At 34.0% G+C, this 12,621-nt stretch overlaps 3 protein-coding genes across 3 annotated transcripts; all 3 read right to left on the bottom strand.

Annotated features, from left to right (window-relative positions):
- Positions 1-227: 227 nt before the first annotated feature.
- On the bottom strand, positions 228-643 carry LOC125814982 (uncharacterized). The gene is made up of 2 exons (XM_049494412.1): positions 506-643; positions 228-440 (listed from the first exon to the last, which is right to left on the bottom strand). The coding sequence occupies exons 1-2, from the start codon at positions 641-643 to the stop codon at positions 228-230; spliced, it is 351 nt and encodes a 116-aa protein (XP_049350369.1).
- Positions 644-2,040: 1,397 nt separating this feature from the next.
- LOC125816751 (COBRA-like protein 6) lies at positions 2,041-4,746 on the bottom strand. The gene is made up of 6 exons (XM_049496372.1): positions 4,615-4,746; positions 4,450-4,529; positions 3,271-3,724; positions 3,008-3,164; positions 2,452-2,723; positions 2,041-2,357 (listed from the first exon to the last, which is right to left on the bottom strand). The coding sequence occupies exons 1-6, from the start codon at positions 4,673-4,675 to the stop codon at positions 2,074-2,076; spliced, it is 1,308 nt and encodes a 435-aa protein (XP_049352329.1). The 5' UTR covers positions 4,676-4,746; the 3' UTR covers positions 2,041-2,073.
- Positions 4,747-5,783: 1,037 nt separating this feature from the next.
- On the bottom strand, positions 5,784-12,489 carry LOC125816754 (ubiquitin-like domain-containing CTD phosphatase). The gene is made up of 6 exons (XM_049496375.1): positions 12,184-12,489; positions 9,246-9,390; positions 6,883-6,997; positions 6,741-6,804; positions 6,454-6,619; positions 5,784-6,300 (listed from the first exon to the last, which is right to left on the bottom strand). The coding sequence occupies exons 1-6, from the start codon at positions 12,447-12,449 to the stop codon at positions 6,055-6,057; spliced, it is 1,002 nt and encodes a 333-aa protein (XP_049352332.1). The 5' UTR covers positions 12,450-12,489; the 3' UTR covers positions 5,784-6,054.
- Positions 12,490-12,621: the final 132 nt, after the last annotated feature.

The following is a 12,621-nucleotide window of genomic DNA, read 5'->3' as shown; positions in this document are numbered from 1 at the left end:
ATTCAATTCAATACATACATAAGAATAAAAGGGTAAAATATGGGTTGTATTCATATTGGACCAACTGCTCATAAAACAAGAACTACAAAGGAAAAAAGGATATGCTGATCAAAGACAAATCTTTCAACTGCTGTAAATCCTCGAACAAACAAGAAAAAAAAAACACAATCTCAATCTGTGAAACATTCAGAAAATACATCCGAAAAGAAAAAACCCATACAAATAAATCACTCAATTCTCTTTCTTTTCCCCTTATCAGCAATAGCAACCTTCTTGTTCTCCAAGAAACGAATTCTCCTGTTGACAGCAACAAGCTTTGATTCAACTAGCGTCAGGAGATCTTTCTCTCCTTGTTCTTCTTCTGGTTCTGGAATTGGTGTTGATGATTCCTTGTGCTTCTTTTCGGGTTTCAAATTTTGAGAGTAGAGATCAAGAACTTCCTTACAGGCATCCAAATTGTCAGGCCAAGTTTGCAGTTGCTAGGACCAGTAATAATAGTACAAACCTTGATATCGCAGAGAGTTGCAAGCTCCATTGACTTCCTCTTTATGCATTCTTTCCTCACTTGATAAGACTTGGGATTGTGTGTTTTCTTATTGCTTTGATCTTCTTTTGCCTTCTTGCTTTGATCTTCGTCTGCCATAGCTTGATTGATGTAGAGTCCTGAGAAGAATGAGTACATATATATAGATGTTTTGGGGGAAATTATAATTAGTATTCCTAATTTGAATAGGAAAGAGAATCGAATGCTCTTGGGAGGTTTGGTCAAAAATTTGCTAAAAGTTTTGGTATGTAAGTGTCCAGATTGGGAAAGAAATATAATATAGAAAAATAGAGTAATTGTAACTTCCCAAGTTTACTGACAGCTAGGGTAGATCGTCTACGTCACGCTTAGTGGGATGCGTTCTTTTTTTGGAACATGCCAAGATAAAACCATCCAAATACAACTTAATAAATCGGGTTTATTTGGAATATGGTATACAACTTTATTAAGTAAAATATTAAATGAGAGTCCTTTTAGATTTGGTAAGACAATCTTGTGAAAATATTAGTGGTCTTTTTGTTTGACTAGGTACAGATTTACTTTCTCATATTTTCTCGCACATTCCTTTTGTATATAAAGTAAAGAGAAGTTGATTTGGTTAAAGTTTGATGATTAATCAAATTATTGAAAAAATAAATGAGAAAAAAATATATTCAGTCAATTCATTCTGTTTGATTTTTCCTAATTTGTATTAGGAATAGAATTAAATTCTCTTAGGAGGTCGGTGAAAAATTTGCAAAAGTTTTAGTATGCGAATCGGAAAAGAAATACTCCATATATTGCAACTTACCAAATGGTTAGGTCGTCTGTGTTCTTTTCTCTAAACCATGGAATGCTTTTATGCTTCTTTTTTTTATTGACCCGATTAATTAAGTAGTAAGTTAATTTGGGGTATGAAAAACAACTCTATTAAGTAAAATATTGAAAAAGAGTCCTTTTTGGATATGGTAAGACAACTTGTGAAAATAGCGGTCTTTTTCTCTGATTAGGTATGTATTTACTTTCCTATATTTTCTCACATATTTCTCTGGTATATAAAGTAAACAGAAGTTGATTAGGTTAAAATTTGATGATTAATCAAATTATTTGAAAAAATAGATGAGAAAACAATTTTGAGTTAATCAATGAATTTTCTTTAAGTCACCACATTAGAACTAATGAATTGTGACAGGTAAGTCATGACATAATCGTATCACTTCATATTATATTCAGCGTACTTATTTTGTTTGATTGTTCACAAATCACGTCATATTATTTTTAAAGCTACAAGGAAAAACAAAGAATTCAATTCATCACAAATTAATCAGAATAATTTCATGCTATATACAACCTAGTTATTACTCACAAATCATTCCAGACCTTCAATAATCTTTCAACCCCAACCATGGCCACCCAAAATTGGAGATCCTCAATATGTTGTTTTCCAAAATTTTCTTTTGAAGTACAACATATAATCGTATCATACTTACATCTATGCTTGTGAGAGACTATCACTGTATAAATTAAGATTAATTACTGATAACACTTACTTAAAATATTGTTAATATCAAACAAAAGGAGAAAACAATGATGGTAGGTATTGAAGGAGCCAAAAATTGACTAATATTTGGAAGCATTGGATATTTATCAGGTGAAGGCAAAACACACTCATAACCATTGAATGAAATCTTTCTTGGAAACATCCATCCTTCATTAAATGTGAAAATCCCTGCATCTTTATGCAGTAACAACTCACTTTGCACAACCCCACTCCTTCCTGCTTGTAGCAACATGTCATTGTAATACTTAATCCCATAAAACATCCCAGTGTCGTCTGCACGAAAAAAGAATCGATTCATATAGCCGAACCCAGCTGAGTTTGTGTTTAGGCATCTATAGTATGAAAGGAATGCATTGGTATAACTTACTTATATCACCATACTGATCAAGGGGCATGTAGTCGAAGCTGAAAACCTGTGTTATACTTCTCAAATTCGGGTGCAGGACCACCAAGTTCCACTGGCTGTAGTTTCTAACTAGGTTTAAGTTTCTAATAGTCATCTTCACCCTCCAATATTCTCTATAACTCTGCTTTACATGCCAATGCACCTGAATTGGGCACATGTGGCGTGTACACTCTAGTATTGGCGTTGGTGGTTCGTTATGGCCTAGTTGTAAAACTGGTGGCACCTCACCACGCCTGTAGTTCCACACACAAGAAGAAAAGACATGTTTGATTAACAAGATATAACAATTTTGTTGAATATGACTTGTTACTCAGACAAATGTTTTGGTGGAAACTAGAATCAGAGGCGGAGTCAGTATTTCAACCTTATGAGTTCTGGATTCTAGGAAACAGCCTTGAGTGCTAACATATTATACACTACCTCCGATCTGCCTGGATTTAGTATAGCATCTAAAGAAGATATGAACCTCTTGACTAAATAATGTACGAACATTGAGGTTAAAGAGTAAGATATTTACTTCATACATTGAGCTGCACTGCGCTGTCCCTGACAACCACAACTGCATACGGAGCAGGGCACAATTGTTTCGCTGTAGAAAGCAGACAAGGAAACACAACATGCTGGAGAAGATGATGCTCTAAACTGGGAGTAAGAACAAATGACGTCCCACGTAGCTGCAACCATTACAAACAGATTTAGATTTAAATTGAAAGTTACAGTATGTTAAGGGAAGAATGATCATCCTTCCTATATAGGATGAGTAGGAGTTAGTTTACTTACCAACTGCTTGAGTCTGTCTCCGTCCTTGATCCTCATGGAACTTGGTTGGAGGGATTTTAATGGCAACACCACACGTATATCCAGGAATCCCAAGTGTGAAGTTTTCAGGCATACGAGGCTCGGATCCATCATTTAATGCACTTCCAATGCTCATCTCAAAAGAAGACACATATTTTTCAGGGTCCTGAGTCAAGGATGTCAGCACTCCTCCCTTGCAGCAATTTGTGACCTGCTTATTATACGGAGCTCCAGGAAGGAGATCAAGAATCACAGGCTCTTTCAGACAACAATGTGGCGGGGTGTCTCCTTTGATTGCAGAACAATCACCTTGTTCTGTTGTTTCAGCACCCCACATTTGCCATATTACTTCCTTACCATGCCAATCCCAGCTTAACTTCCAACCAGGTTGCTCTACGTGACGGAAAAGTTGATAGTTGAAGATTGAAACTCTAATCTGAGATAGACAGAGAGAACGTTAGCTAATTCATCTCTACTTCCTCGAATGAGATATGATACATAAAAATAACTAACATAATTTTCTTATAACAAAGATTCAGGTCCATGAACCACAACATTTTAGGAGAGTCCGAACAACATATAGCCTGTGGAAATCACCATATGAAGGGCTTTCTTTGGATTGAATTACTTCTCCTAATTCACTACATACTTTTACTATATCATTTTTACCAAACAAGAACTTATAAAAAAACATCAAACTAACAGCTAATAACTAACTATTTTTTCATCTCAGTTATTTTTAAAATTCATTTATCTTACAATCCCTCGTTCATCAGCAAAAAAAAAAAAAATTAAAAAAATTAGAAAGTGGATCTGCCCAAAATCACACAAACACCACCATTACTATTATAACTCAACAACTATAATAACAGTAAAAAATTAAATGATAACAATCAGAAATCATGAAAAAAAAAAATACAGTTGTTTATCACAATGTCATTTTTCAGCTAAGGTTCGAAACTCGGTGGATAATGGCCCAGGCCCGGCCCTCTACCACATCACAAACAACACTTAACCTAATATAATGAACAATTCATAGGACTGAGAAGTCGTCTTATCATGCTACTGACTTTGAACCGGATTGCTAACCTTATGAGTATCTTTTATTAATTTTCTGTTATACTATTGTGTGTATTTTAATTGTAACGAAAAAAAACTTACTTGGTGATTAACCTCAGTGCTTGTAGTCACATCCCATCTGATAGTGATATTACCCATTGGGTCCATTGGATCATAGCCATCTGCATCATAACTAAAATTAATCATCACAAAATCTCAAACACAAACAAAATTACATAAGAAAAAAAAAAACAGAAAAATACTCACAAACAACTGGATAAATAAGAAATATGAGGTCTAACACTAAGATTAGACCAAAATTACCCATTGATCTTTGATTATTTTTTGAATAAATAAGTAAATTAATTCAGTGGTGATTCATACATTCATAAAACTCAAGATTTTGTTAGAATTGTGAAAATGAAGAAGAAAAAAGAAAGAGGAAGATAATACACTGGATTTAGTAATAAATAAAATGAGAATGAATTTAAGGAGATCGTTTTTATTTGTTCAAAAAATAATTAAGACTATATGACTTAGTACTAAGAATGCGTATCCATAGGGTGACGTTTGAATGTAATGTTACGAATTAATCTCTAATTGTACAAAATATGTTACTGCTAATAATGCTTTCCATTTTTGTGACATTTATCATATTCATACTATGTGACAAATGATAATTGGTTTAACGAGATGAATGATAATAGTACATGGATTGTTACGTGAGAATCATATATTTATAGATTCATAATTTAAGAACTTTTTCGTATTTGCGTGGGGAATACAATGAGATTTAAACTCTTTATATCAGGGTGAAGATGTGGACAACTCTCCAACTAAGCTACGTACACCTCACATATCTTTTAAACTATTTAAGTAATGTTATCTCCAAATATTCCAGTCTGTAACAAAGCAAACTTTCCAGAATAATCCATTTTATATCATAATCAAATTAAAGCTCATGTAGCTATTTTCGTACTTCATTTCTTCAAAAGGGAGTATATGCAAAATCAAACTACAAACTTACAGGATGCGTATATATTTATTTAGGGACAATAGCAGTTTGGTTCCGTATTGATAAATTTTAATTTTGATCCTTGTGAAATCTAAAAAAAATACATCTAATCATCAATTAACTGAAATTTTTGTGTGTCAGACTTGAACTCTTCTTTGAACTATATTACCGGGAGTAAAAACACAAGTTTAACAAAACACATGAATAACTAAGTGATAAAATGCTTAAAAATTATGTTAAATTTGTAAAAATTCACGAGCAAAGGGATCAAATATGCACATATCAATTAATTGGAGTTAAATATGCTAAATCATATCACAAGGACTAAAATAAAAATTTAGCAATAACTGAAGGACCAAAAATCCTACTTACCCATTTTTTGCACTTAGCTGGAATATGAAAGATGAAATGCGTCAAGACAAAAAAATGAAGTTTTGATTTTAGCACTGAATCAGACAATAATGTTAACAACCATGACTAGTAGAATAAGTAACTTAATGAAACACAAAAATCCATATTCATCCAAATACAAAATGACTTCAGCAAAACATAGTCCCTTCTGCCTAATAATTAGAAGTATACATCAGAAATATTCAGTTATCTCCTAGTAGTGGAACGGAATGGATACATTTCTCTTTGTATTGTCCAACACAAATCATTTTTCCGTCGACTTCGGGAGGAGTTACAGACGCTTAGGAATATCTGTGTTTTTTGAAACTGACTCCATCGAAGGACTCCCATTTTTTATGATCGAGAACGCTCAAGTCATCAAGATCTGAAATGGCAAACAAATATTGAGTGAGCTTCATGAGCTCGTCATCACTGCTCCGATTAGCGTGTGCCTTTCTGAATGGCTTTATAGGCAACCCATTTTGAGGGTTCATCACGAAGTTCCTTCGCAGGTCATCAAACATTATAGTATTTTTGGGACTGTAAAACTGCACAATAATCAAGATTGCATGTTAGTGTGCCAAATTACCATCTTTCAGACACTTATTCAGAATATCGAACTTTAGATAGTGATGCCAACATAATGTTTAATGCCATAAATTCATTGAAGAAGAAGCAACTAAATAAAGAAAAAAGCCAACCTCTGGAAAATGAGCCCAAATTAGGCCTAACGGTTTGCAATCGAAAACTCCATAATGATCCGATTGTACTGTTATCATGGCCATATGGTCCAGCATAGCTGTAATTTTGTAGTTTGGATTATCGAGTACACCAAGTTGTTTCATTTTCACCTCAACCCACTTCATGCTGCAAAAAGAAATGAGTAAGGCAATGCATATAGATCACAAACCTCTTCCCCAAAAAATACTATGATTTTCAAAAACATCAGAGTTATCATTTATCAATGGACCTAAAAGCAAATACTCACCTGGTTGCCGACCATATCATGATGTCATATGCTGCATAAGCAGCCGAGAGAAACTCATGAAGATCTGCATGCAGTAATTGACAAAATTAAACACCAAACAAGCTAAGGATAACTGGAAAATATTGGCAAATAAGACACTTACATGGCCTCATTAGTTCGAGTGGGTTCTCTGCAGTTGACCGGTGATCAAACAAAGTATAATCAATATCCAGAACAAGCAGCTTTTTACCTTCACGGCAAGGATTACGGAGCACAATCTGAATAATCACCAATATGATCATCATAAAAAGGCAAGTCACACATCATGTGTTTTTAAGCCACACATATCAGCTGTTTATTATTGAGAAAATATACTGGATGTAATTTTAAATAACTATAACTAGTTATAGTTGAATGCACCAATAGCCACATCTTACCAAAAAAGCAACTTGGCTATTTTTAGAAAAATAGTTAAGAATCTGTGCACTGATAATGAATAGTCAAAATACTTTCTGGTGTTATTTTGTTTTGGTTCTTTTCTCTTTTTTTCCGGGTGAAGGAGGGCTTGGTAGTAAAAATTTAAGTAACCCAATAACAAATTAAAGCAATATCCCCATCTAATCAGAAAGAATAGCCACAGCCAGGTCCTCTAATTCTTTTACAAGTCATTTTGTATGTTGATAAAGTCCGTCTCTCTAACTCCTTCCATCATCTTCCCTACACCCACTCCACCCAAAACCTCCCAGCAACCAAATATGAAATCCCTCCCATTTCAATTCCCACACCCCATCATGTGGATTTATTTACACTTCTTCTCTACTTCCATGGATCACCCCATTAATGTACTTTCTCTCTGCTCCTTCCAACTCCCACCAGCCCCTCACCCGAGGAAAAAAAAAAAAGAACCAAAACAAAATAACATCAGAAAGTATTTTGAAATATGAAACTGATAATAATAAATTAGTCTAGCTATGTTACAACTCAAAACATTATATTGTTGAGAAGCAGAAGTTCCCATCATTTAAATATACCAAATAGAGGCAAATGAAGCAAGCCACACAATATCCTCATTATTTTCAGTCCAAAGAGAGAAATTTGAAGAATATCTGATGATCACTTAATTTTTTGATCAAGTAAAAGGTTTCATTGATAATGTCAAGGTAACTTGGCCATTTACAAGTGGAATACCAACAAGAGGAGAAACCTACAAAAAATGGTTCTCTCCAAAAGACACCCAATCCTCTATACACACTGGAATTACATGGGTGTACCAAAGGAAAATAAAGAATCGGAGACTACTCCTTAAATGAGCAAACCTCATCTCCACCCCTTCAAAAGCTCTCCTATTTCTCTCTTTTCAAATGACCCACATTAAAGCAAGAGTAGTAAAATTCCAAGCCTTGTGCCTTCTTCTCCTAGCTCCACTCTTCCACGTGAACATCAATTCATTCACGGATCTTGGCATTACCCAAGAAACACCGAACCATCTAAAAGTATTCTCCCATCACCCCATGGCTAATTCGCAATGTAACAAAATATGCTCCACGTCCTCACCCGTATCCTTAGAAAGGAAACACCCTTACAAAGGAAACACCAGCTCAAGCAAGGAACCTTTTGTTCCTAAGATTCTCCACCATCAAAATCACCCTTCTAGTAACTAGCCACGTGAAAAAGCATACCATCCTCGGCGCCTTAGGTATCCAAACTGATGCATATGGAAAGTTATCATCTATCCTAACCAAAAAGCTTCTACGCATAGAAGGACTTAACCGAAAACATATTGTTATTCCCCAACTCCCAACTCAAAGCATTGGATCTGTCGACTGGCTCGCATTGCTTTTGAAGTAACTCTAGCAATCTCTGGAGCTCGCTCACCGCCCAATCCTGAAAATTCCTCCTAAACCTCAAGTCCCAAACAGTTCCCTCACTACTAAGTATAAATATTTCCTGAATCATTTCTGAACTATTAGATATACATGGTAGGTGTGCATCTGAGTTTGAATCATTCGATGAACTGAGTCTGTTGTTAAGGTGGTGTTACGTTATACACGGACTTTAAAATTTGAAAACAATGGATTTCTTGGTTTACAAAACAAAAGGCAAAAGAATCTAAACTTGATCAAAATTCTAAATCACTCCAGACCCAATATTTTTCATTTTCTGTGAATAAAACAATTTTCCTTCACATCAGCATCCAAGATGGTGTCCTCCTCAAAAAAAAAATCCCAGATGGTAATATAAAAAGATCCTGAATTATAATGGAATATAATTCCGTATTATATACTTTTGTTAATGTTATTCTTCTTTCATAATTGTAGAAAGAATTCCTCTATTTCCAAATCCAACCATCATTCTCTCCGCGCATAGGAAAGAATGATTGTCTCCATAAATGTGTTCAATTAGTTTTCCCAATGATGCATACAAGTAAAAACAAATATAGTATGAAGGATATCAGCGTAAAAGGTCCACAAGTTTCATGTACATCCAATTTTCATTATAAGAATAGGGAAGTGTTAAGGGAACAACCTTGTGCTGTGCAATGCGCCTTTTCAACTTCTCTTTGTTGATTTCTTTATCCTTTATATCTACAGCTTCGTCTTGCTCAATCTCAAAATCATCAATGATATCTGGAGATTCCACTTGATCCACAATTATATCATCTTCAACTGTCCTGCAAATCAAAATAATACTCATTACCCCTAAGAAAATTGAACAGTTACTCATTTCTATACTGGGTATGTTGTTGTTGTACTCATTACCCTTAATTAAAGTCTGATAGTTAGCAGTTTTTTCCTCAATAAGCTTAGTTGCACTATATCGTAGCAACAAGAACTTAAACAAGAGTTCATGGAAGACTTGTGGATACAGTAACAAAAATCTATTACTTTATCATAATTGAACTCTTCTTCTCATAATTCAAATTTTATAAACTCAAGCAACAATGCACATACGACACACATAATAACTTATCCCTAAAGATGAAGGGAAGAAGAGAGAAAGAGAGAAGAAAAATAAATAGAATTATAAATTGAAGAAAAATAAGAATGTAGTTTTCATATTTCAAGCATCACCAAGAACATTATATCAAACAAATTATCTAGAAAATATCAAAAAAAAAAAAAAAAACTGAGTGGACAATTATATTGCTAGCCAACATTTGGTATGTCAACTAAACCCCGCATTAGATGCCATATTTCAAATTGGCCATTTGGTTGCATTATCCAATATCATCTGGAGGTGATTTTTGACAATAAATGGATTAGAAAATCCAACCATATTACGACATTAATGACAAAAGTTATCTCTTGGTACATCGCAAAAGATAATAATCTAGGCAGATGTAGGAAGGTAATTTAACCCACTTTTAGACCACATGCAAATTAAATGTTTTTTCCTTAAAGTTTCTTTTATTGATACTTCTAATTGAAATACAGAATTTTGAGCTTATTTTACATATTATAATATAACGAATCATATTTAAGAATGATTTTACCATTTTTGTTGTAGTAACTTTTGTAACAGATGAGTAGTTATTTGATATATTAGGACCTAGGGCATTATTGCCCAGACGTTTAAGTTTGTTCCAATCCATGCAAATAGCCTGGACATCAAGCACAATATGAATTGTCTCATATTGTGAATCTTTGCTACTTTATAATTTCATGTTGTGATTCTTTTCTTGTTTTTTTGAACATTTCATATTGTGATTCTTTACAACTACAATCTCCATATTATTATTCTCTCCATCTAACAATCCATGTATTACTTAACTGTTCTACCAAACCTTATGGTGAAAAGAAAAGGTTAGACTTGGTGCTACCAGATCTTACCTCAAATGATCAGCAATTTGATCTATCTTATATAGCACCCATGATTCTACTTAGCATAAATTGACCAGAAAAAAGTTAAGAGGGAACTTCCTTCAGAATAAGATGCAAAAGCACTCTCTCATACCAAACCACATAATAAAGATGGCTTTCATTGCACATAATCTTTTGTAACAAGATAAGCATATTAAATAAGGCTTGAAAAAAAAGCCTGTCATCTCAACCTTCCTCTTAAATATCCTGCATCGAAAAAGGTATTCCTTTATGGAGAGACTTCCCCTCTCTAATTGCCTAAAGAGAGTTGCATCTAAAGAGTCTAAAGTGATATTCTTCTCATCCAACTAAAAGAAATCAGATGGGACAACAACAGAAAAATGTTCTCATTCCCTATAGCCGAACACCTTACATCAAACATGCACAAGATTAATAATTCACCTTCCATATTAAGAATATCAACAACTTATCATAAGCAATCAAACATGGTATGAGGCCGGAAAATTAACCTGTGAATATAACATTTATGGAACACTTACACCAAAGGAACACTAACAGAAGAAAATAACAGTCTATTTTGGTGTCCTGTGAAATATGCAATTGTACAGCTTCGCCGAAGGGTTTTCTTGAGTCTAGCCGAAAATTGTTCAAATTGGTTTGTGGATCATTAACGTGAATGTTTTCTTTTGGTTTTATCTTTTCTTTTTTTAAACAGGTCTCATAAGACTCTTAGCTTGGCTGTTGTGATAAGCATAACTGTCAATATCCTTTTGAGCATTCGACTATTGCTAAATATATGGGACACCTACTTGGCCATTCAGTACTCGCCAATAACTGCCAAAGATTTATCTTTTTCTAATGTTAAATGCATTAATGCATGCAGCATCGACTTAAAAATAATGGTACGTCATGGTGTCACATGTTCATCTGCTGTAGTGATTCATTTAGATGCAAAATGCTAGGTACCATCTGGTTTTAGCAGAAAAAAGTTACATTTATATCATACACAACTGATACCTATCATGCAATTTGATCGGTACGGAAAATAACAAGAAAAAGGAGATCTTTCTCTCTACTTGATCCATCCTCTACCCAAAATGTATAAGTAGTTAAGAATTATTTTGATTGATGAGATCTTATTTTATTTCATTTTTCATATCCAGACTTGTTTTACATTTACTAATTGGTTAATTCAAACTACCTTATTATCTTAGCTACAAATTTAACGACAAAAGAAACCTTTCACCAATACAGGTTGTTGGTAAGAACAATTAAAATGAGGACATGCTTATAAGTTATCAACTCATACTTCAAATTATACAATTTGACAATCAGCATATATGTCTCTGTATACTTTTCTGTTCAAAATGAGATTAAAAACTCAGTTCAAATCCCAGCAAAGGCAAAAAAAAGATGAGATTCTCTAATCTGCCTAAGCATACCCAAAACATTCATCAGTCATAAAATAGTATATACTAAAAAAAATATATTAAAAAATCAACATATAGAGATTGTAATTAATCATACAACTAAATCTCAATCCCAAATTAATCAGCATCGTCCGTCTATACGAAAACTCTACATCAAATTCAGTACATTCGGACCCGACTTTGGGGATAAAAAAAAAGGAGGGAAAAGCTCACCCGATCATAGTCATCTTGAAGGAGGATTTGAGAGGAATTTGAGATAGAAGAAGAGAATCATCAGCGAGTTTTGCACCAACTTTTGGGTATAGAAGCTTCTGGCGTTTAGGCAAAACATTTGTGACTTCACATATCCGTCGTTTCAACTCGCCGACGGTGTCATCGCCGCAAACTCTGACGGTGTGCTCTTTACCGCTCCATTTCACCGCCAGCGTCAACTCTTCCACCGTCATCGGAGACACCGCCGACGATGATTCCGAAGCCATTTTTTTTTTCGTTACTTCTCAAATGCACTAGGTACACTTCGTAAGTGCAATGTTTACGCCTCTTTACTTTTTAATTTAAAGTTTTAAAAAATATATATTTATGCCTCTTTTACTTTTAATTTTAAGTTTTAAAAAAAAAAAAAAATTGAGGGTGGGATTACAATCTGGGAAT

This window comes from Solanum verrucosum, unplaced genomic scaffold (assembly GCF_900185275.1).
Source record: "Solanum verrucosum unplaced genomic scaffold, falcon-dt-bn FXZP01000261.1, whole genome shotgun sequence".
In the NCBI taxonomy this organism is placed as follows: domain Eukaryota; kingdom Viridiplantae; phylum Streptophyta; class Magnoliopsida; order Solanales; family Solanaceae; genus Solanum; species Solanum verrucosum.
The sequence above is the reverse complement of the archived record's forward strand: the minus strand, read 5'-3'. Positions and strand labels throughout refer to the sequence as shown.